This window comes from Nylanderia fulva, unplaced genomic scaffold, assembly GCF_048542155.1.
Source record: "Nylanderia fulva isolate GAGA-0341 unplaced genomic scaffold, ASM4854215v1 Scaffold51, whole genome shotgun sequence".
Taxonomy (NCBI): Eukaryota; Metazoa; Arthropoda; class Insecta; order Hymenoptera; family Formicidae; genus Nylanderia; species Nylanderia fulva.
Window position 1 is genome coordinate 1,879 of NW_028190599.1, and position 24,954 is coordinate 26,832.

General features: G+C 27.4%; 5 protein-coding genes across 5 annotated transcripts; all 5 read right to left on the bottom strand.

Annotated features, from left to right (window-relative positions):
- Nucleotides 1–405: 405 nt before the first annotated feature.
- On the bottom strand, nt 406–2,215 carry Dhod (dihydroorotate dehydrogenase 2). Its single transcript, XM_029316530.2, has 3 exons — nt 2,063–2,215; nt 1,535–1,984; nt 406–1,445 (listed from the first exon to the last, which is right to left on the bottom strand). The coding sequence occupies exons 2-3, from the start codon at nt 1,884–1,886 to the stop codon at nt 622–624; spliced, it is 1,176 nt and encodes a 391-aa protein (XP_029172363.1). The 5' UTR covers nt 1,887–1,984; nt 2,063–2,215; the 3' UTR covers nt 406–621.
- A 1,869-nt stretch (nt 2,216–4,084) lies between these two features.
- LOC114941518 (4-vinylanisole receptor-like) lies at nt 4,085–6,194 on the bottom strand. Its single transcript, XM_085487225.1, has 4 exons — nt 6,060–6,194; nt 5,169–5,643; nt 4,569–4,799; nt 4,085–4,425 (listed from the first exon to the last, which is right to left on the bottom strand). Exons 1-4 carry the CDS (start codon nt 6,189–6,191, stop codon nt 4,085–4,087), a joined length of 1,179 nt encoding a protein of 392 aa, XP_085343351.1. The 5' UTR covers nt 6,192–6,194.
- Nucleotides 6,195–6,786: 592 nt separating this feature from the next.
- On the bottom strand, nt 6,787–12,533 carry LOC114941509 (uncharacterized). The gene is made up of 7 exons (XM_085487202.1): nt 12,166–12,533; nt 11,056–11,427; nt 10,675–10,838; nt 9,662–9,808; nt 8,739–9,059; nt 8,203–8,584; nt 6,787–7,127 (listed from the first exon to the last, which is right to left on the bottom strand). Exons 1-7 carry the CDS (start codon nt 12,515–12,517, stop codon nt 6,787–6,789), a joined length of 2,079 nt encoding a protein of 692 aa, XP_085343328.1. The 5' UTR covers nt 12,518–12,533.
- Nucleotides 12,534–14,115: 1,582 nt separating this feature from the next.
- Nucleotides 14,116–16,920, bottom strand: LOC114941519 (odorant receptor 13a-like). Its single transcript, XM_029316538.1, has 4 exons — nt 16,776–16,920; nt 15,358–15,832; nt 14,599–14,829; nt 14,116–14,456 (listed from the first exon to the last, which is right to left on the bottom strand). The coding sequence occupies exons 1-4, from the start codon at nt 16,914–16,916 to the stop codon at nt 14,116–14,118; spliced, it is 1,188 nt and encodes a 395-aa protein (XP_029172371.1). The 5' UTR covers nt 16,917–16,920.
- Nucleotides 16,921–17,686: 766 nt separating this feature from the next.
- LOC114941508 (odorant receptor 13a-like) lies at nt 17,687–22,408 on the bottom strand. Its single transcript, XM_085487218.1, has 4 exons — nt 22,232–22,408; nt 18,962–19,433; nt 18,131–18,361; nt 17,687–18,037 (listed from the first exon to the last, which is right to left on the bottom strand). The coding sequence occupies exons 1-4, from the start codon at nt 22,370–22,372 to the stop codon at nt 17,697–17,699; spliced, it is 1,185 nt and encodes a 394-aa protein (XP_085343344.1). The 5' UTR covers nt 22,373–22,408; the 3' UTR covers nt 17,687–17,696.
- Between the last annotated feature and the right edge of the window lie 2,546 nt (nt 22,409–24,954).

The window sequence follows — 24,954 nt, forward strand, 5'->3', positions numbered from 1 at the left end:
GTACATAATTTTATTATGAGGGAGTACATAATTTTAATTCTCGATTTTTTATTATGTACATAATTTTAATTTATTAAATTTTTATTGTCTCAACATAATAAAAATTCTTTGTTCTAGACTTTATATTAGTGATATCTAGACTTCGGATTATATGCAAATAGCATATTTGTTACTTTTTGCACGTTCTACGACAGCATTTATAATGTGAAAATGTTATAATAGTTTCAACTAATTAATTTTTATTAATTAAAAAAATTATATATAAAAAAAATAATAAGTAATAAATAATTAATAATAAGTAATAAATAATTAATAATGATGATTGTGGAGTATTTCATATTAACAAGTTAATATAATAGATTTAATTCAATAGAATAAAATAAAAAATTTTTGCATTAAAAGTCGTAAATTGTAATAAAATTTTAATTGGCTTTAATACACATGTGATTAATTCTTATTAATTACATAATTACAATATAATCATTGCATAACAATTTTTTTCTACATAATATATACTTTTTATATTATATATAAAAGTTATATATATATATATATATATTGTAAGATGTACCTAATATTATTTGTGTAATATAAAAGTATTTTATTTACAATAAAATATATTTATCTACTCTTGGTATCTTTGCCAATTGCATCAGTTACAGAAGAAAAACCATTACTTTTAAGTATTTCACATAATTCTCGTTTAATTTTGCCTACTACTGGTGGTCCGTAATATACATACGAAGTATAAAGTTGTACTAACGAAGCACCAGCTCTTATTTTAACATAAGCATCAGCACCAGAAAAGATACCACCTACACCGATAATTGGAATACTACCATGTGTTCGTTGATACATATCAGAAATGATAGCTGTAGAAATATCAGCAAGAGGTGCACCGCTGAGACCTCCACTTTCTACCTTATTCAAATTACTCAAATTTGGTCGCGTGATTGTTGTATTGCACAAAACTAAACCGTCAACTTTAGATCTTTTCTTTAAAATGACATCTGCTATATCTTGTCGCTCAGAATCTGACAAATCTGGTGCAAGCTTTAAAAGTAATGGTTGTTTGCTATTAAGCAATTCTCTTGCTGAGTTTATTCTAGTCAGTAATTCTTCTAAATTTTTCTTATTTTGTAAAGATCTTAAACCTGGAGTATTAGGACTAGATATATTAATCACAAAATAATCCGCTACATCCATGAACTTTTTTATGCCGTCAATGTAATCTTGAACTGGGTCTTTTGTCTCTTTGTTTTTCCCTAAATTTACTCCAAGAATACCATTAAAGTTTTTCTTCTCTTTCAGTTTCTTGAGATGTTCCCATACAGCACCATGACCATCACTGTTAAATCCATATCTATTTACAATTGCGTAATCTTCCGGTAGTCTGAACACTCTGGGTTTTGGATTACCAGGTTGCGGTTCAGGTGTTACAGATCCTGTAAATTATAATATAATTATTTTCTTACACATCTGAAAATATGTTAAATATTTGAAAATTGCATACAATTCTAGGTACAGATTTTACCTATTTCCACAAAACTAAAACCAATTTTGTGCAATCCTTCTACTGCCTCTCCTTGTTTATCAAATCCTGCAGCCATGCCAATTGGATTTTTGAACTTTAAACCCAACATGGTAGTTTGAAGTAAACTGGAATCTTCTGTTTTCTGCTTCGATACAAGACCCCATTTCAGAGATTTCACCGCAAGATTATGGGCAGTTTCTGGATCTAACAATTGAGCTAGAGGTATGATAACTTCGCTATAAAATTTTTCATTGTTTTGATAGAGCGAGATTCCTGCAAATAGAGAAACAGCACTGCTTGTCACAGTAAATAACGATTTAAGTTTTGCCTTGTTGCTTAATCGTTGTGCCATTTCAACATTTGCAAATTTATTCGAACTTGTAAAAATTATCTGTTGATATATGCAAATTTCCGTTTTGAAATGTCTGCCAGAACTCACGTGCTCGTTATCTAACAAATATAGTTGGGTAAAATTAAATTAATAATTTTTATTAGATGTAAAAATTTGCAATTAACAAATATACGTACGGTAATATAAAATATCATCATTTTTACAAGAGTTATAACAAATCACTGTCGTAATAAAATAAAAACAAATATGTAAACAATCATATGTATGGACACAAAAGCATGGTTGTATTCAAGTGTGTTCTGATATTTACTGCCAGTACTGAAATGCTATAGTTTACGACTTTTACGTTATGTACACTATACATTTTCAGTACTGGCAATAATATCGGAACTCCGTTATCTACATCCATGTTAAACTGTCTAGAATTACACCAATATTTATTTTAATTGTCGATAAAATCAATATTATATACATAATTCAATAAATCCATGATGTCACAAAATATGTCAAGTGTTCTTTTTCATACTTTTTTATTATTTTTCGAGAACCATTTTATTGATTGGTCAAATTTCGCGCTTTGACCAATCGAAGCGAGGCTCTCATAATTGGTCAATCGCGCGCTTCACTCTAGGCGATATATTTCCGAACACAATCTAGAATGTTGCTGCCCTCTGATGTACTTCTTCATTTCTTATCGTTTATGACCACGTTCGCGCGCTCTTCATCGCCGATACGCCAAAAATACAAGCGTGAGAATTAATGTCTTTACGTCTTTAATTATCACACAAATCTGATCGCGTTGCATGTATCGATATCGTGATTGCGCTAGATTGATTTCGTCCGCCGCAAATCTTGCTCAATATTCGTCCTTCCAAACCGCACGACATTAACTTCAATTCGAGTCGCCGAAAGTTGAAAAAAATTACGAGCATGAATATTAATTGGCGTTTTCACATCGTTAATTATCATATAAAATCGAATCGCATCACATGTATATTTGTGATCTGACATCGTAATCACGATCGGAAGCGCGAAATTGATCATCTCGTGGACTGCGAATCTTCGGACGTTTCCCTCCAAAAACACCATGACGTCACAGCTCCGACTCGAACCTCCAAAAGTTTGCGCGCGCAAATTTACAAGGACGGATCGCGAAAATTTCCGGAGTTTTTCGACGTTCTCGATCGTATTCTAATGCGTTTTCAATCGTATCTTCTCATTATCGTAAGGTTCGTAATATTTTTGTGAAAATCGTAAATTGATTATGACAACAATTCTTATATTGTCAATGGTATTTCAATATTATCGTACACATTACTCATCTCCGGTTATAATCCGGACGTCGTGTCGCCGCGCATCGCGAACAAAAAAAAGCGTTAAAAAGTTTGAGAATAATTAATTTTTCTATGTTACAGATCAAAAAAACCTAACAATACGTAGCAATAAAAGGACTCAAAAATTTAAAAGCTGCAAAAGAAATGGTATCCGAATGCCGGAATAGAATTAAATTTTTAGGTATTTATTTTTATTAATTACATTAAATAAAAATTTATTAATAAATATATATTGTATAATAAAATTAAATATATATTTGTTTGTGTTTATTATTGCGTACGCATCGTAAAAAATTCAATGCATATATAATAATTATTTTTTTACATGTTAATTATTTTAGGCAGTTTTACATATTAATTTAATTTTTATTTTATAAATCAATTTTACTAAAGATATTAACAATTCTGTATAAAGATGAGGTCTAGAAGAGACATATAAAGCGCAGATCGAATAATAATTCAGATATAAACGATGCTTCAATATATTATGTTAAATAGTTCAATTTTATTTTTATATTTTATGAAATGTATGTTTTAATTTTAATTCGCGAATTTCTATTACGTACATAATTTTAATTTGCCGAATTTTAATTATGTATATAATTTTAATTTTAGAATTTTTGTTATGTACCAGATAACACAAGCGCGCGTTTTGCGCGCATTATTGATATATATTTATATTTTATATTTTACAATTGACTACTTTTTACAACTTTGCCTTTTTTAGAAAGGGATATTAGTGATTCTTGATTTGTGTGGCATAAGCTCAATATATATGGATTATGCAATTAGCAATTTTATTAAAGTTTCTATAATATTGTTTCTCTAAATATCTAACTGATGAAATATTTTCCATATCATGTTTTATGTTTCAATCATTACACGTAAAACAGACAAATATGAAGCAGAAGTTTTTAGGATGCTCATGTAGGTTCCAAGGTCCACCACAATAAAATTACCAGCTTGTAATTTAATGGGAAGTTGATTCCACATCATGATAAACACTATGTTTCTTGCCACTTTTGTAGGAAGATTGTACCAAGCGCATTGATAAACAGACTGCGCGACTTCTTCCATCTGTGTTTTTAAATAATCACCGACAATACTATATACCGTTAATTGTGCCAAAAAAGCACTAAGTACCATAAAACTTTTTGACATCATACTAAAGTCGCTAGTTGCCATTGCAACAATAAATTGAAATCCTGTAAAGATATGTATGTATATATATGTATGTATATACATATACATACATATATTTGTTTAATATAAATTTTTCTAGCATCTCATAATTTTTTACGGATGCATGAATGTACAATTTGTGTAAGATTTGTGAGAGCATATTCACCTACTATGCATATAAGCATACTGCTGATAAATAGTTGTACGACTAAAACAAAACTGACTATCTCAGCGAGTTTTCTAGCCATTTTGATCAAATGATCATGTCTCAAAATTAATGCATTGAAACGTTTGTAAACATCCGGGCTGGTAACATCAAAATTAATGAAACTAGTTCTTAAAATCTGCAGTTGGCCGCAAACGTGCAATGTAATATGAAGGAACAGAGAATCGCTACCTTAAAAAATTATGATTAATAATAACTTACATATTTATTAATGCTATTGAATATTTAGAAATATATCGAAGGATAATTCATATTAAATTTAAAATATATATCTCGCGGATTAAAAAAATTAATTTAATATTTTTTTATTCAACTCTCTCCAGATATTTTATTTAACTCAACGTAAAATGCTTACTTCATATTTGAACAAAGTAATACAGTCAAAACAGAAATGCACAATTTAGATAAATGATTACGAGACGATACAGCCCCCCTGATAAATATTTCAAAAAATATCTGAAATAATATCTAAAATAAATTAATATTTTATAATTTATGTCATATATATAATATTATATTATATTACTATCAATGACTTACCATGATTACTGGTGCACATGATCATCAAATAGATATATTCTAATACGAAAATCATCAAATACGTGCTCATCGAGATGTGAAAGTGCGCCAAAGTACATGTCGATGGAATAGCATATCCCGCCTGATGGCCTAAAATAGTAATATTAACTTTATCCCCCTCACTGCTCACTGGTACATGTCCCACGATGAAGATGAGTGAATCGATATAAGTAATTAACAAAGCAATAATCGAGATTATCCTTCCCCAAGAAGCGTGCTTTCGCATGATAATGCGCTTTTCCTCGGTGTCAAGTGCGAGATAATCGTTCATGGCAGAAGAGTAATTGCAAATCAGATTATCGGCGTATATGCGAAACCATATTATTTTTAATAAAGCGAGAATCCCGCATGCCAAAAGTGTCAAAGCGTCGAGATTCGCGTACGCGCCGATACAATTGTAGTAGAGCTCGAGAGCTTGTACGATCACTACCACGCTCTGCATAGAAAGTAAAAATCGATATATATATATATATATATATATATTTATTGTAAACTTGTTTTATATTATTTATATCTACACTATTCATTATATTCATATTATTTTAAACATTCATCTTTGATCTCGGCAAATTCACATACGCTTATTTTTCACACATACACTGAAAAAAATTGTTAACTTGACTAAATCTTTCAACTAATTTACTATTTTGTTAATTGAATATTTATTAGTATTTAAGTCAAATATACGTTTTATTATATGTAATTTAAATATTTTTATTGTTCAATTAACAAAATATTTATATATATAGTTGAAAGGTTTAATCAAATTAACAAATTTTTTTTGGTGTATCGAAAACAGAAAAAAGCCCTAGTATGACACTTTTGTCAAAAATATAAAATTAAAGAACATACCAAGCCGCAAGCAGACAAGATATGTCGCGCTAAAGCAAACTTATTGTATTCTTGCAGAGGCCAACCACCTATAGGCACAGTTAAGATTTTGAGAGGGGTCATAGCATACGACACTTCATTTTTCCATTTCATGGTTGCAATTGCGTTGAGACCGTTGTGCGGTAGTCGCTAGCTAATACTAATCCTTGTTCATAATACACGGATCGATCATTGCACGGTGAAAGTAGCATTCACGGTTCATATTTTATTGAAATTGTGCAATTTTGATATACTTATCAACATGCTATCAAAATGCTATATTATTTTTCCAAGTACAGTTGTTTAAAACAATTGATATAGAAAGAGTTTTTTTTTTATGAAAAAGATAAAGAATAGAAAAAAAGAGAGAGTTTTACTTTTCTTTTGTTTTCAGTTGCAGTTGACTCGCCGCAGTAACTTTTTTTGAAATCGTATACTTTGTTATAAATTTTATGATAAAGTACGATCTAGTTCTAAATTTAATTTAGTATATCGATTTTTGAATTAAGAATATATAAATATCTCCTTCGCAATTTTTATAGTTATATAAATTACTGCAGATCTAATTTTATTTAAAAAGATATATAAATATAAAATGTTGACTAAAAATGCTAGATAATATATTGAAATATACTTATATTTTGTTTTGTCTATCTACATTTATCGCTTTTTACATCTACATACATATAAATAACGCGCAACAATTTTTTTAATTATTAACTGTAAATTGTAAGAATGATATATATGTTAAAGTGGTTTTTAAGATATCCGTCATAGTGGTTCGCGCGAGATAGAAAAATTTTCCAGCACTGATCCGAAAAGGGATTTTCATTTTCATCATAATGAATATCAAATCCTTCACCATGGTGGGTGACATTTCGTGCCATGTAGAGTTATATATGGCATAAAAAATCGACTCGCTTTGATTCTGCAAAATATCGCCGGCATACGTATATAAAAAGGCCTGTATTATAAAAAAATTAATAGACGTCACCATTTTTATCAATTCTTTGTAATCGTGACGATTAATTGACAGGATAATTCCTACTCCTAAAAATTAATAATCATAAAAATCAATATTAGATACATTATTATGTATATATATGTATATATGTGTATATATAATAATTTTATATAAGAATATAATAATTTTATATAAGAATATAATAATTTTATATAAGAACGACAAAAATCAAAAAAAAGATTCGCAGATACATTTCTAATCAAATTAAATTTTTCACTATAAATTTAAAAATTATGAATATATTTAGAAAAAGAAAATAAAAATTATTATTAGTAAAACATGAATAGAATAAGAGTTATATAAAGCTTAAAAAGAAGTATTATTATAAATTTAAATTTTAATGGACTAGAAAGAATCAGACGCGAATAATAGTAGATCAGTATATCAAAGAAAATTAATTTTTCATTGAACTGATTAGTTCTACATAGAACACACAATTTTTTTAATACTAAATAGTTAAAATAAAAATTCTTTATATTAAGTAATTAAAATAAAAATTAATTTGAGATTTTTATTTTAATAAACTTTCTTTTCTTGAGAGAGAAAGAGAGAGAGAGAGAGAGAGAGAGAGAGATCTTCTAAAAAAATGATTCAGCAACTTTGTCCCGATATTTTTCTCGATTGCTTCTTTAGAAGAGTCAAAGAGATTTAGTAAAATAAAAATCTCGCATAGAAATTTATTTTAATTACTTTGTATTGCACCAAGAAAAATGTGTGCACCAATTAATCAATTTGAATGAAAAATTAATTTTCCTTGAAACTGATACATTACTATCTGTGTCTGGCCTTTTTCTAGCTTGTTGATATTTACATTTGTAAATTGTTAAAAAAAAAACGAAATATATTTATATATATTTTTGAATTTTTATATTTATAAGTTTTAAATTAATTATAGTGAAAAATTTAATTTAATTATAAATGTGTATGCTGCAAATTTTTTAAAAAATTTTATTGTTCTTATACAAGATCTTGTGTCATGAAATATATGTATAATATAATTTCGTGCTTGCACGATTCATAAAACGACATTTCAAGATCTTAAATGAACCAGCAATGACTGATTTTAACAAATTTGTTAAAATAACTGTGTTGGATATATACCTGAAACTGCAATAACTACGCTAATTATTAAAAGACGTAACAAAATATTGATATTGAAAGCGTCTTCAATATTTCTGTTCAATTCTATCAGCTGACAATGTCTTCTGACTACTGGTCCGAAAATGTTCTCACAATGTTTTTCACCGTCGCGTTTTCGAAAGACTTCTATAAACTGTACTCTTAGAAGCTCCACTTGACCGCAGAGATGCATAGTGATGCTGAAAAAAAAGCTGTCACATGCGCATTCAGATATTAATACTAGAAATCCTTGTATTATTTGCATAACAAAGATTGCCTTGTACGTGGAATATGAAATCCCGTTGTATATACACGTTGACGGAATGACAAAATTCCACGCGGTGTTATTTTCTATAGTTGCGACCTATCGGAATAAAATATACGTACAGAAATGTAACACACATATTCTATATATAATTTTTTTGAGAGAGATAAAATATTTATTTTATTACAGCGAAAGATTTTTCGATGAATGACTTTATTCAGTTATAATTTAATAATAACTTGAGGCAATAAACCTTATCTTTATTAACAAGGAAGACGGATGTAAACCATAAAGTGCCTCCCAGACATCCAAAGATGAGTTGAGTCAGGGCGACTAGTCGTCCTGCACGTGCATATCCCATCATTATCACACGCAATTCTTTTTTTGTTGAAGGCAACCAATCATCGACCGCAGAATTGATATTAACAGCGAGTTTTTTCATGTAAATTCGCGGAAAAATAATATTTAACCATGCATGAATGCAACTTTCTGTTAGACGAAGAGTTTCCAAACCGTCTCTGGGAGCGTCGCAGCTTATGAAAGCTTCTATCAGCGTATTTATCAACGTGAGAGACTATAGGAGAGCAAATATAAAACTGCATTGCTTCGAAAATAGCAAAACTTTCAATTATATACAAAAACTGTTTTATATAAATATATTATATATAAATTTTATATATAATATATAATGTATAAATGTATATATAATCTTTTTCATTATACAATTTGTATAAAAATGTTTATATATGTATGCATAAGCATAAGCTATACGAAATTTTATTTTAAGTATAGATAAAATTCAATGTTTTAATAATCTTTATATTTATGTAAATATTTATATTGTTTATATATAATATTTAATATTATTTATATATAATATTATAATATATAATATTACTTATAATATTATATATATAATATTATATATAATATTATAATATATAATATTACTTATAATATTATATATATAATATTATATATAATATTATTTACATAAATGCTTATAATTCTTAAGTAGGTTGAAAAACATTGAAACAGATTGTTACAATTTTGCTCTGTTGATTTTTATTAAGAAAGTTTTGCGTAAAATAATGTTTTTTGTCTTACCCTTTTAAAGTGGCAGTTAACTTGTATGTTGTATGTTATATTATTTTACGTTACGTTACGTAATCTTACCACTATCACGAATATTACAAGCCACTGTATAGTGTAAATAACACCATTCTGCAAAGGCCACAGACCAAGTATCCACATCATCGATCTTACAGTAGAAAAACCATAATCTATACCATTGTTCCAATTTGTCTTCATGTTTGACGATTGCTAGTTTCGATCTCGAGAAACGAAAATTGTAGTTGTGGTGAATATTATTCGGCCGGGTCGATGGCTTACTTTTGTCCCTTGAGAAAAATTGCTATCGCGCGTCTGCACGCACGTATTCTTTCCGCACCCTGACCGGTCTTTAGGGTGGTAAGATAAGTGACATGACAAATTTACCTGTCGCGCATCTCTTTGGAACATTTGATACTTCACACAATTTTCTACATACGTAATGTTATTGTGTCAGCAAAACGATGCTCGCACGATCAATTTATGAATTGTAATGACATCAAATATAACAACTCTTCTTCACAAGCAAAATATTCTTTTCTCTATCGTCTTTTTTCTATCATTTTATCGAATAAAACAAACGGTCAACAAAGTAGAAAAAGTAAAGTTATATTTGTTTGCAAAAAAGTGACAAAATAGAAGAAGCTGCTTGTGGAAGAAATGAGAGAATTAAATGCTCGATGCGAATGCAGGTAAATATGCTATAAAGAATTTATTTTAAAGTAGCAATAGAAATTTTTTATTTCGTTTTTTAACGATTAATGATTGCAAAATATCTTAATAATTGCAAAAGAAATAAAGTTGTTACTTTTAAAAATATTTTAATATTTTTGCACATATTTTAGATTATAGTATTAATAAGTTTTATATATGACATATCTGCAAATTGTCATTGACTTATATTAATCTCTGAGTGCCACTCGTAAAACCGAGACATATGAAGCCGCTGTTTTGAAAACATACATCATCGTCTCGCGGTTAACGTAAAAAAATTTTCCGCCGGTGAGACGAAACGGATAGACTGATCTCATCATCACAAAGTGTAGGTCCTTCATCAACGTGGCAGGAAGCGTGAATCAGGAAGTCTTGAACATTGCACGGAATAAATCATCGCTTCCTTTCTGTATAAAATCACCACCGTAGCAGTATACTAGCGATTCCATAAGCATGAAATTTAACACTAAAACACTTTTTGCTACTTCGATGTAATTATTATTTTTCAAACAGAATATTATTCGCAATCCTGAAATATGAAAATATTATTTTAAAGTAAAGAATATTATTTTATATTTATGTATAATTTTTTAAATATTATAGAATATATTATTTAAAAATATAAAGTATAAAAACGTGAAGATTAATATGCAATGTAATCATTAGATGCCATCGCTTAAAGATGTAAATTTTTAAAAATTAATAAGTCATGCAATATATTTGATACAAAGTTTACTATACAGTACCAATCAATGCGATTAGAAGTGTTGCTACGACGAGTTGGAAAAGTATAATTAGATGAAACGTATCTTCTATGTTTCGACTGAATTTCGCTAATTCGCAATGCCTATCGACCAATCTGGATAAATGTTTTCGATTATTTTCCACTGTATCCGGTTTGCTTGCAAAAGTTTTGAATTTTGCTTTAAGAATTTTCAGCTGGCCAGTGAGATGTAGCGTATTGTTCATATAAAAACTATCAGTAGTACATTGCATTACAGATAATGTGAGTAATTGAAGAACTTGAAGCACGATAATCATCAAGTATTGTGAGCCGGTGATTTTTTCACTCAAATCACCAGATGGGATTAACAAAATCCATTCCATTGTAATGTTATCTGCACGCGGTAAAAATAATAAATTTTAAATAACTAAATAATTATAAACAATTTTAAATAACTGAAAAATTTAATGTAAAATCAAATAATATAATTTAATATATAACTATTTTATAAATTAGAATAAAGAATAAAATGCATTAAAAAATATAAAATAATATAATAGCACATATATATATCAGCACATATATATCACGATAATATAATGAATATAATAATATAATAAGTGCCACTAAACTTTTGTGTCTTAATTTTATATACATAGATACTAAAATTTTGAATACCTAATTTTTTTAGTAAATAAATATTTTTTAGTAAAAAATACAAAAAGTTCAATGAAAAATTATAAAAATATTAGAAAATAATACTAAATTTTTTTAAATAATATTTTTCAAATCTTTCAAATTGACAAGCAGTTAATGATTTGTAGGAATATATGATATTATTTCTCAGTATGGCTTAAAACGGAATTTAAATATAGTAGCATAAAATAATATATAATAATAATGTGAAATAGATTTATTTCTAGTATATAAGTTTAGAAAATTTAACAAAAATAATATTACATTTTTTAAAATGAGATATTTTATATAGATATGTTACAGAGATATAATTGAGGGAAAATTTGTATATTTATAATTATTATTATAATTCTTGTGAGTTACTATCTTTAAAGCCACTATTATTATTTATATATAATAATTATTTAATAAATGTTACAGAAATATTATATATTACCTGATATATTCGGGTTTCTTAAATAAAGTATTTGTTTCACATCTATAATTAAGATTGCCAATAGATAAATTGAACTGCATATGAAACCTGAGTACAGTATAAACGTCGTGAATATTTTGGACTTGAATGCATATTCCTTCATGATCTTATAAGATTCCTCATCATTCTTCGCGGACAACCAATCGTTGATAGCAGCGTCAATATTTTTAGCAAGCTTTTTTTTATTGGCCATAATACAGAAATTTTTCAATAGCAAAATTATTATACATACGAAGTATAATATAGTTTCTATACTTGTACTAGCATCATGATGATCCCCAGTAAAGTCCATAAATAAGAAGCTGAATGCCATCAACTAATAATGATCTTTTTGCCTTAGAAAATCGGTTTGCTCGTATATAGTGAGTATAAAGAAACAATAAAAGTATTTGTGGAATATTTTCTAATGTCTTAATATTTCATAATAAAACACAAAATTAACAATAAGATCGTGTTTCTCTTGTGAATCTATTTACTTGATTACAGATGATAAATATATTGTAAATATATATATATATATATATATATATATATATATATATGTATACACATCTAACAATAAAAAACTCAAGATCTGTATATAAAAATATTTTATAATTTTCTTAGACACACATATATATTTATATATATATTTTTTTTAAATCTCTTGAAAAATTATGTAAATATCGTCATAAATTTATTTGATATATATATATATATATATATATATATAATTTCTTTTTTCTTGCTGCTTTACATACCTTTAGAAATGTCGCAAAACTCCATCGCATCATCGTGAATATCGTTCTTTTCTGCAGCGGCCACATACCGAGTATTTGCATAAACGTTCTATGAGTAGAGAAAACATATGCGATATCGTCGTTCCAACGATCATGCGACATTATGGTACTTGCAAGAACTGAACGGACGATTCGCGAAACTATTTAGCTTGATCATCTTACGGGTAAAAGTTTGATCTTGCAAATTCTACATTCAATTTATGAATATTGTCTTCACTATCATGGATAATCAACTCTAATGGCTAAAATACATTTGCTCCCACTGGGTTCATATTTTATTAGCTTTATGCAGAACTTCTCAAATGATAATAGGATAAACATGTGAAATAGGGATAATGTATTAGATGTCTATACACTGTTGAATTACTTTCCACTGTTCCGTAGCCGGGAGCGTAGTGACGCGTTGCAGTAGAAAAAAGATCGCGTAAGCAGTATGATGACGAATGTGCATCGCAGTGCAGTAGTGAAAATATTGTGAATTGTATACAGATCTAAAAGTTGTCTCAACATGATTAACAAGTAAAGTCGAAATATTTGCTTATATTCGATGAGTGAGATTTTCAATGCATTTAGTTGTGATAAGTTTTTGGACTTTACTGGGTGTTAAACTAACAATAAGTGAGATGTCGATGTTACGTATCATCAAAGTTGTTATAAAATTTAATTATTGATATATTTTGATTGTAATGAAGCACAATAATATATTACAATCATCGTAATCTAACTATAGTTTCAAAAAATGATAAAAATAAATTGTTATTATGACAAAATAAGAGAGTAAACATGTTTATTTTATATGTTTACATGTTTATATTTAATGCACTAAATAAAAATAAAACGTTTCTTCTGAAAAGGATGATACAGATTTACACATTTTTATACGATTGCATTAAAGGTAGCATATTTTTTTCAAGAATGCGTAAGGTTTTTATATTATATGAAAAGAAATTGTTGATTTAGCACAAGTGTATGTTCAAATTGTGTGATTAGCATTAGCTGTTTTATTAAAGTCATTTATTAAAATCACAAAAAATTCTAATAAATTGCTTCTACAAATTTCTATATTTTTTAAAGCAGTTTCGAAATGTTCATTTTTAATTTGTAAAATTTATTGTAAGAGTTATTTTATATTTCATTCTTCTACCATTACGCGGAGTACGGATAAATACGAAATGGAGGTTTTTAAGATGCTCATATAAGTTGCTAGGTTTACCACGATAAAATTTCCAGCTTGCAGCTTGACGGGAGATTGTGACCGCATAATGATGAAGATTAAATTTTTTGTCAATTTTACAGGAAGATTATACCAAATGCTTTGATAAATAAAAAGTCCAATATCTTCCATTTGGGATTTCAGGTAATCTCCGACGAAACTGTACACTGTTATTTGTGTCAAAAAAGTACACAATACCACAAAGCTTTTCCCCATCATAACAACATCGTTCATTTTTAATGCTAATATAAATTGAAATCCTGAAAAAAAGTATTTATGTTTAACAATAAGTTAAATAAATGTTTAATATATGTAAATATATCTTTCTCTCTCTCTCTCTCTTTCTATTTGTGATGTAATTTATATTTTATAAATCAATTAAAAGTGTTTTATAATATTCACCCATTATACATAATTGCATGCTACTAAGAATTAATTGCATCAACAAAACGAAACTGATTGCATTGGCCAGTTCCTTAGCCATTTCTATTATATAGCTATTCCTTCGAATTAAAGCGTTCAAACGGTCGCAAACTTGCGAACTTGAAACATCAAAGTCGATAAAACTGGCTTTCAGAATTTGTACTTGACCACAAACGTGTAATGTAATATTGAGGTACAAAGAATCATTACCTTCAAAAAAAAAGAAATGTATTGAGAATGATGCAGACTATTATTGTCGCACAACTGTAATAAAAAGAGTATAATATTTAGTCTCATATAATTTTTATATTAGTTTTTTAAGTAATAGGTATGTTTTAATATTAGTTATGTATAGGGTTTTTGTGTATTTAGATTTTGATATTTATAGTAGATTTAATTTTTATATTTACAAAACTTACCATAAGAGAGAATAGATTTTATCTTATTTTATATATATATGTCTCTAATCTCATATCTTTTATATATTCTTTTATAAATATAGTTTTATCTTTATATTATATATTTTATTGTATACTTTATAATATTTGACTATAAATAAATTTACAAATTGAAGTAAACAAATAGATTTCATTAAAAAAATTAATAAAAAGTGATATTATTAAGTATTTGATGGAAATTATTATTTAATGTGTCATAAAAATTCTGATATTTTCAAAGTGTTGTTATGTATAATGAAGAATGCAAGAAAACACATATAAAGCAATAAATAGATATTACCAAGATTACAAGTACACGTTAGTATTAACGCGATAAATTCGAAGAGACAGATAACTTGATACATGCTCTCCGGGAAACCTAAATATTCTAACGCGCATCTTGATGGCATTGGATATTCCAGAATAACGTTCTCGTTCGTCATATTTATCCGGTTATCTTCATCATCACCCAGAAGAGGAATTAGCGAATATATTATCACGCTAAAATAAGAGAAGCAAACCATAAAACAGGAGAGAATTCTTCCAAGAAAGGCGTGTCTTCGCATTATGGCACGGTGCTCTACGTTTTTAATTGTCAAATAATCATTTTGAGCTGAGCCGTAATTATTAGTTAAATTTTTCGCATAAATACGAAAACATATTATCTTCAGCACTCCTAGTATACCGCAGAAGACCAACATAAAGCTATCAACGTTCTGTTCCGCATCGGTGCAGCCCATGTGAAGTTCCATGATAGGTAATATCACTATTGTGCTCTGTTGATATGCGTAAACAATATATTTTTTCGTTCACATAGTCTTTCTGTGTCTAAAAAATATGCCCCAATTCCAGATCACTGGACTTTTTCAAATTTTAATAATTGAATTATAAGTAAATAATGTTTTTAAACATTTGGTGATGTCTCTCTATGTTAGCTATTTATTATAATGTAGAAGATATTAGAATTATATAGTTAGACTCTCTGACGAAATAATTATACATACATACGTACACATATATAAAGTTTCAATTTTAAATAATTTAAATATTTAATATACAAATATATAAAAAGATAAAATTGTTATAAATATAATAAAAAATAAAAATTATAGACATCCTAAATTCTTCTATGTTAAAATATAAAATTACATTAAAGATTTAAAAAATAAATTTTAACAATTAAATATTAAGAAATTGATATTTTAAGAAAATGACAGTAATAAAAATTTGTATGTCATTTTGTATTTTTCACTCATATTTCTTTCATATATAGTATTTTTTCACATATAGAAATATGTATAAAGAACAAATTCTTTTTATACATATTTCTAAGAATCATATTATTATAACATATATTTCATACTATTACAATATTAATTACAAATGAAAAAACCAATTTGAAGTAAACGATGTCACAAATTAGCAATGTCTTCAAAGAATATATTCAGAAATATTTCTGTCAAACAAATCCAACTAACTTTTATGACTATGCATTTATCTGTTAACAATTATCTGTTCAATGGATTGTTATCTTCGTGAAAAAAACGTGGTAAATATTAAGATGTTCTTCATTCAAAAATTTGAACATTTAATGTTCTTCTCGTGAAAGCAAAATTTTATTTAAAATATTATAATTAATGATCAACGTAAAAGTTGTTCCTATCTATACCCTCAAATTTGAGCATTCTACCAAAATTAGATCACTCGAAATATGTGTACCATGCAACAAGTGGCTAAAATACATCGTATTAGCGAATAGATGTTATAAACTTGAAGCGGCCAGACGCCGATAGGCCACGTTAATAATTTGAAAGGGGTCATCGCGTATGCGATATCGTTCTTCCATTGTTCGCTTGCCATCGAGTCGAGGTAATGACTGTAACTGATGCCAATAACCAAGATAGGCTCGATAAAACGAAAGTATTCCGACTCATTTTTTATTCAGCTGGCGACGTATATCCGCTTATCAGCCTGTCCTTATACTCTTAACGCATTACGACAAAATATAGAGAATTATGCTTTTATGCAATATTGTGTTGCTGAATAAAAATTTATGTGATTACGACAAAATATAGAGAATTATGCTTTTACGCAATATTGTGTTGCTGAATAAAAATTTATGTGACAAAGTTCTTTAACAATAAGTTGCCATCCGATGAATTATTCTCTTTTATTATGACAGATGTTTACAGAACTGTCCATGGTTTTCTATCGCTATGTGTATCGTCGATATTTTATATATCTCTTGTCTCTATTTTCTCTGGCTAAACAATATAAATTCTGTTTGTTCAAAAGTAAAAATATGTATCAAATAACTATTTTTTATTTTACAGGTCATTAAAATTATCTAATAGAGTATTACGCGACATAAAAGTGAGTAATACTTACTCTCAAATTCAATACAATTACGAATTAATAGTAATTTAGTGCATATGTGTAATTAATGTGTAAGAAGAATTAATTTACCACAAATAAACTATTGTAGAGAGTAAGTTTATTAACGCATATGACGTATATATAATGTGATCTCTTAATAAACTTTATGCATTCTTAATTGTAAAAGAACATCGTGCAATTTCAAACGTATCAAATATTTATAATTGATTTAAATTGTTTTAATTTCCATCTTATATTTGCATTTTATACTTCGATCATTATACGAAGTACAGACAAATAAGAAAATGAGGTTTTTAAAATACTCATATAAGTTGATAAATTAACTATGACAAAATTCCCAGCCTCCAATGCAGTTGGAGATTTTGTCTGCATAAGAATATAGATTACGTTTTTTGTTATTTCTTTAGGATAACTATACCAAGTACTTTGATAAATAGAGAGCCCTATTTCTTCCATTTCTGATCTCAGATAATTTCCAATTGCACTATATAGCGTTAGTTGTGTCAGGAAGGCACTCAGTACCATTAAACTCTTTCCGACCATAAAGGTGTCATTGACTTTCAACGCGAGGGTGAACTGAAATCCTGAAAAAAATATTTGTTTGCTAAATGTAAATCCTATTTTATAAATATGTAATTTAGATATTTCGTCAAACAATCATAAGATATAATATTCACCCATTATACACAATAATATGCTGATAATAAATAATTCTATCAATAATATGAAACTAATCAAATCAGCTAGTTCTCTGGCTAGCCTTATCAGGTATTGATGTCTTTGAATTAGCGCATTAAAACGCTCGTAAATCCGTGGACTTGTAACATCAAAGTTGGTGAAATTGATTCTCAGAATATTTACTTGACCACAAACATGCAATGTAATGTTGAGAAACAACGCGTTGTTACCTTTGGAAAATGCATTGATGCACGGAACCACTTTATTGCATTGATATATAAAATGATATTTATTATACTATTGTCATTAAATTATTATTTTTATAATAAAAAATATAGTCAAAATATAATTATAAAAGATAGCAAATATGTGTGTAATATATACCTATTTACCATAATATACACTGTATAAGGCACTAAAGTTTCCAAAATTTTTAAATATTTTTTTAAAAGTAGCAATAATGAGACATGTTGAGATCGTCATTTATAATATATTTGCTTTTATAATATATTTGCGTTTTTTAATAGAAAATAGCTTTGACGTTAATCTAATAATCTAATATACCTGCGATAAAAAGAACTAGGCGATCTTTCTATCGCAGATAGATCAAATTATCGTGAAACCTTAGAAACTTTTGCGCCGTGCAATATGTGTATTGTTTATAATTAATAAAGAAGTTGCTAATATTAATATAATTAATTAATAAAAAACTATATATATGTTGAATAATATGTATATTTAAATAAATATACTTTTAAGTAAAAGATGTCTTGTTTTTGAATGATGCGAATAAGACATAAAGTAAATCTAAAAAAATAGGTAAATATTACCTTGATTAGTGGTAGCCCCCACTAGCATTATTACTTCTTCGGCGAGTATGGTGATTATATATATGCTCTTTGGAAAATTTAAATATTCCAGAGCACATCTTGATGGAAAAGGATACATCAATATCGCATCTTCGTCTGTTACATTCTGATTACCTTGGCCATAATTCATCAAAGGAATTATTACATATATCATACAGCTAAAGTAAGAAACGCACACCATAGAACAGCAAATATATCTTCCTATAAAAGCATGTTTTCGCATAATGTCACGCTCTTTTGTGTTGACAATTGTTAGATAATCGTTCACAGCAGATTTGTAATTGTTAATTAAACTATTTGGATATATGCAGAACCGTGTCGTCTTCAACACACCGAGCACCGAGCAACAAAGTATCATCAGACAGTCTATGTTCTGTTCTACGTCAGTACAGCCCAGATATATTTCCATGGAGGGCAAGATCACGAGTAGGCTCTGTTGATATAAAAAAAGCGCTAAGTTATATCTTTCGCCAGCAAAAATAGTTTTTTACAATAATCAAAAATATTATTTTCTCAAAAATTATGTTTATAACCAAAATAATTCTTTGCAAAAAATAATCACCATCCAAAATATTTTCTCAAAAATTATGTTTATAAATTATATTTTATTTTTATTAATAATACTAGAAAAAATAAAAATATTAACATCAAAAAGTAGTGAAATAAAAAAATTGCGTTAAATAATTATATTAATAATACGAGAAAAAAAGCTTAAAATATTAGCATCAAAAAGTAGTGAAATCAAAAAGTTGTACTAAGTAAATGATAATATAATATATAATATTTAGATGAATTTTCCATAATGATACAAATGTATTAATTATTGCTTTATTTTAAAATGTTTTAATATATATATATATATATATATATATATATATATTATATATATATATATATATATATATATTAAAATATATATATATATATATATAATAACAAAATAAATTTACTAAAATATAATTAACATAAATTTAATATTCACTCGTATATTACTAAAATATATATATTTATTTATTATGTTAATTATATTTTAGTAAATTTATTTTGTTATTATATATATATATATATATATATATATTAAAATATATATATATATATATAATAACAAAATAAATTTACTAAAATATAATTAACATAAATTTAATATTCACTCGTATATTACTAAAATATATATATTTATTTATTTCTCTTTAAATTTGTATAACATGAATAATTATGTAATTAACTTAAACTTGAATGTATATACATTGTAAAATTATATATTTTTTATAAAAAATTTGATAAATACGTATATATATAATAAAATAAATTATTTATCTCTAAATAATTATTTAATTCAAATATATTTAAACGTATATTCAAAAAAGGTAATATAAGACACAAAAATTAAATTTAGAAAATTAAAAAATTTAAAGTTAGAAAATAAAAATTTAAAATTTAAAAAAATAATATTTTTCTCTCAACCGTACTGGCAAATATTATTTATTAAATCACAACGTTTCGACCCTTCTTTGAGTCCTTATCAAGTGATTTGTGAAAATAAAAATAAAATTATAATTTTAAGATGTCAAAAACGAACCTAGTGTCGGTTTGACAACACGTCAAGACTCTTAAGCGAGTTATGAGAGACTATTTTTATTTTCACAAATCACTTGATAAGGACTCAAAGAAGGGTCGAAACGTTGTGATTTAATAAATAATATTTGCCAGTACGGTCGAGAGAAGAGTGTTACTTTTTTAAATTTTGTCTGGCGATTCTCAAATATCTACGTTTTTATTTTTAAAAATTTAAATTAAAAAATAAAAGTAAAAAAATGTAATGTACAAAAAATACTTAGCGCTGTTTTTGTATTGTAGCCCTTTGACTGCGAAACATCCTTAAAAATGATGATCAGTAATGAAATATGTATATAGAGGATATATCAGGAGTCACAACCTATCTTTGGAAAGTGAATTGATGAAGTCAAAATAAGACGAAATTAAAGAATCATGAAATTACATTTGAATCTACTTTATAAAAAAATTTTATAATAAAAATAATGTGCTTGAAACATCCAACTTGAAATTCTGATTGCGATCAGGGAGACATTGCAGATGCTTTAAAATATGTATCAGAATTAAGAAATTTTTACTCATTTTGTTTTGATTGGTCTTAAACACTTTGAAACCTTTTTCGCAGACCATAACTTCTGTCATAAAAAAAATGGCAAATTATTTGAATATTCTTGTTATACTACTTTTACTATCTATTTATTAGTTGTAATATTGTTTCTTAATTTAATGTGATCTCAACAACTACAAATTTTTAATTCAAATAAAAATAATAATCTACAGAAATTTTTCGATTATGTGATTAAAACTTTTTAAAGAAGGATTAAACGTAATTTTGCTATTCTTTATTTTCCCCTCCAATCTTATGCAAAATTGAAGGTCTGTATCAAAATTCAGCTTTTTAACATTTTTCCGAGGTCAAACCCGAAAGTGACTGTACTATTATTCCAAATACACGGGGAGGGAAAGAAAGAGGGGTAGGGGAGAGAGCGTGAGAGAACGAGAGAGAGAGAGAGAGGGAGCAAGAGAGAGCAAGAAAGAGAGTGAGAGAAAGGGTGAGAGAGCGTGAGAGAGCGATAGACGCCAAGAGTGAGCGAGAGTGGACGAGAGAAGGCGAGAAGGAGCGAGAGACAGCGAAAAAGGGCGAGTAACACATACAATTGTTATAATGACATCATAAAATAGTGTAGCATATTTCCCATAATATTTTTCGAAAATGATTATATCACTTTTACACATAATTAAGCATAAGCCCAGATAGCCACAGTAATTATTATGACATCATTTTGATGTCAAAATGCATCATTCGCCATCAAAATAATGCATTTTGATGTCATAATAATTACTGTGGCTATTTGGGAGTATATATAAATAATACTATTTATAATAATATATTATTATATATATATTATTATATTAAGCATAAGTATAATAAATAATAATAATGGCAAAAGCGTTTTATTACATATACGTTATCAAGAATTGAAAATATACTCAGATAGCCACAGTAATTATTATGACATCAAAATGATGTCATAATAATTACTGCGGCTATCTGGGTAAAATATTGACATTTTCATCATGACACCAAAGTCTTCTCCGGTGTAATGTAGAAAATGTTCTATGTTGTCTTCGAATGTTCGCGATTGTGTCACTGATCGAGTTCTAAAAAATACGTACCGCACAACAAATGCCAAAGACACTACGTAATACAGAAAAAATGTTATAATCTTGAAGTGGCCACATTCCGATAGGCCACGTGAACAATTTGAAAGGGGTCATTGCGTATGCGATATCGTCCTTCCATCGTTCATTTGCCATTGTTGAGATAATGACTATAACTGATGCCAATGGGCGATGATCTTTCCCTATATCGACTAGTATTCTGACTTATTTTTTATTTATGGGGACACATTGCACATAAGAGAAATTTTCTTATCAGTCTGTCTTTATGCTGCTGTAGTCAAATAATCGATGATGGTATCGAAAAAACCCAGGTATTTCGATTCATTTTTTATTCAATATGTAAGATATACATGCTTATCAGTCTGCTTCTATACTCTTGAAGCATTACGAAATGTAGATGCCAACTACATTCTTACGCAAAATTGTCGTTGAATTTATATATGACAGTTTCTAAATTGTCGTCTATCGGGTAACTATTTTCCTTTTTACTGCGTGCATGAAAAATTGTGTGTGCGTTTTTATTCATATCACATACATATCTATACTACATTTTATTTCATCTCGATATCCATTTGATTAAATAGTATGATTTCAATCTGTCCAAAGTGAAAATACATAGTAGTACCAAGTAACTCATTCTTTTCTTTATGTTGCAGGTCATCACAGTTGGTATACTGAGAAAATATAATGCAATATAGGTGAGACATATTGTTATAATATTGTTAGATAATTTTATCTCTCCGCTATAATATAATAAATTAATTATGACAATTTTTCAATATATTTACTTTACAATAATATGCATATATATATATATGGGTCATTCCATGTCAATTCGGTCACCCTCCCCCCGTCCCAAATTGTATTGAAGTAAATTTAATTTTCAAGGTACCAAAATTTAGCTTGAAGCATCTAGTTTTTTATGCCGTGTAGCGATTTTGAAAAAAATTGCAAAAAGCTTTTTCATAAAATATTAAAAATACTGCCAAATGTGCAATTGTGCAGAATACGATAATTAGTTAATATTCTAGCACAGAAATGTCGTAGTAAAAAGAGAAAAAAACATTTTTAAAAATAATAACATTAATTTTATTTTTAGCAGTATATATCAATAACTAATTATTTATTTGCAAAAATAGAAATTTTGTTTTTCTGTCTTCAGATTCGGGTTTAGTGGATCAAATTAAATATGATTTTTGGTACTTTATTTATAAGAAAATAGTAAAAATTTGAATAAGAAAATACATACCATTTTTTATATAATTGACAAATCCAAGATCATTATTTAACATTTTTCAAAATCGCCACACCGCATAAAAAACTAGATGCTTCAAGCTAAATTTTGGTACCTTGAAAGTTAAATTCAACTTCAATACAATTTTAAATTATAATAAAAATAATAATAAATAATTTTATTATATTAAGTATAATGCAGATAACAAAATTTTGTAAAATTTTACAGTTCTTAAGCAGGCAATGACATTATTTACGTGCATAACTTTTTTTAACTTTTACAAATTTCTTATTAAAACATTTTTTTATATATCTATTTTCGAGAAAGCTATAGTCAGCTTTTAGTACATCTAAATCTCAATAATACAGCTTATTGTGTGAAATCATACGAGCATCCGCGTTTTAATTATCTATAACAAATAAAAGTTATCTACAACAAATAAAAAGGGAGAAAAAATATTGCTTAAAATATGTCTTATTATATAATGAGATTAATAAAAAAAATTAGTGACATATAAAATAATATTGGTTTGCCTTTAAAATTTTTACAGATTTTATTTAAGGCCTAAAGATTCATAAAAATATAAAACAACAAAAACACTTTTTTCAGGATTTTAACAGATATTATCAACATTACAATTACACGATAGCGCCACTATAATAGATTCGATAACGATGAAAGTTTTGTACATGCTTGTTGCATGAAAGTACTCTATAATATGTCTTGAAGGCATCGGATATTCCAAGAAAATGTCCTTGTTCGTTATATTTTGATTTGTTTCATCATAAACCATTGAAGCGTGTAGTAAACATTTTACCATATTATTAAACACATATATATAACTAAAACTTAATTAGTACAGGAAAAAAACAAGCCTCCTTATATAAGGATGTTTTCGCATAGTGGCCCTTTCTTTTGCGTTGTCAATCGTTAAATAATCGTTCACAGCAGATATGTAAATTTTAATTAAAATATTAGCATTTCTGCAGAATATTATCATTTTCACTATACCGATTATTCCACAACAGATTAACATCAAACTGTCTGTGCTCTGTTTTGTGGTATATATTTTATTAATTTTATACAGAACTTCTCAAATTATAATATAATAAATATGTGAAATAGAAGAAAGAGGATAATGAATAGGGGTATGTTCATATACAGAGTGTTCTATAATTCGCAAATCACCTTTCATAGGCAGATAGAGCGTGTTAAACTGAATAGAAAAATCATGTATCATTTTGCGATATTCGCAATAATTATTGAGTTATTTATTAAAATATCTAAACGAATAAGCAGGTAGAAAGCATTATTTGATCGAGAGGCGGCGTCATGCAGCGAGCGGCGACCAATGTAGTGGCGCCGAAAAGTAAGATGATACTTTTGATACTAAGCGGCATATAACAAATAAATTATCCGACATGCACACCGAGTCCGGCCTATCGCTTTCTACCCTCTCATTCGTTTAGATATTTTAGTTAAT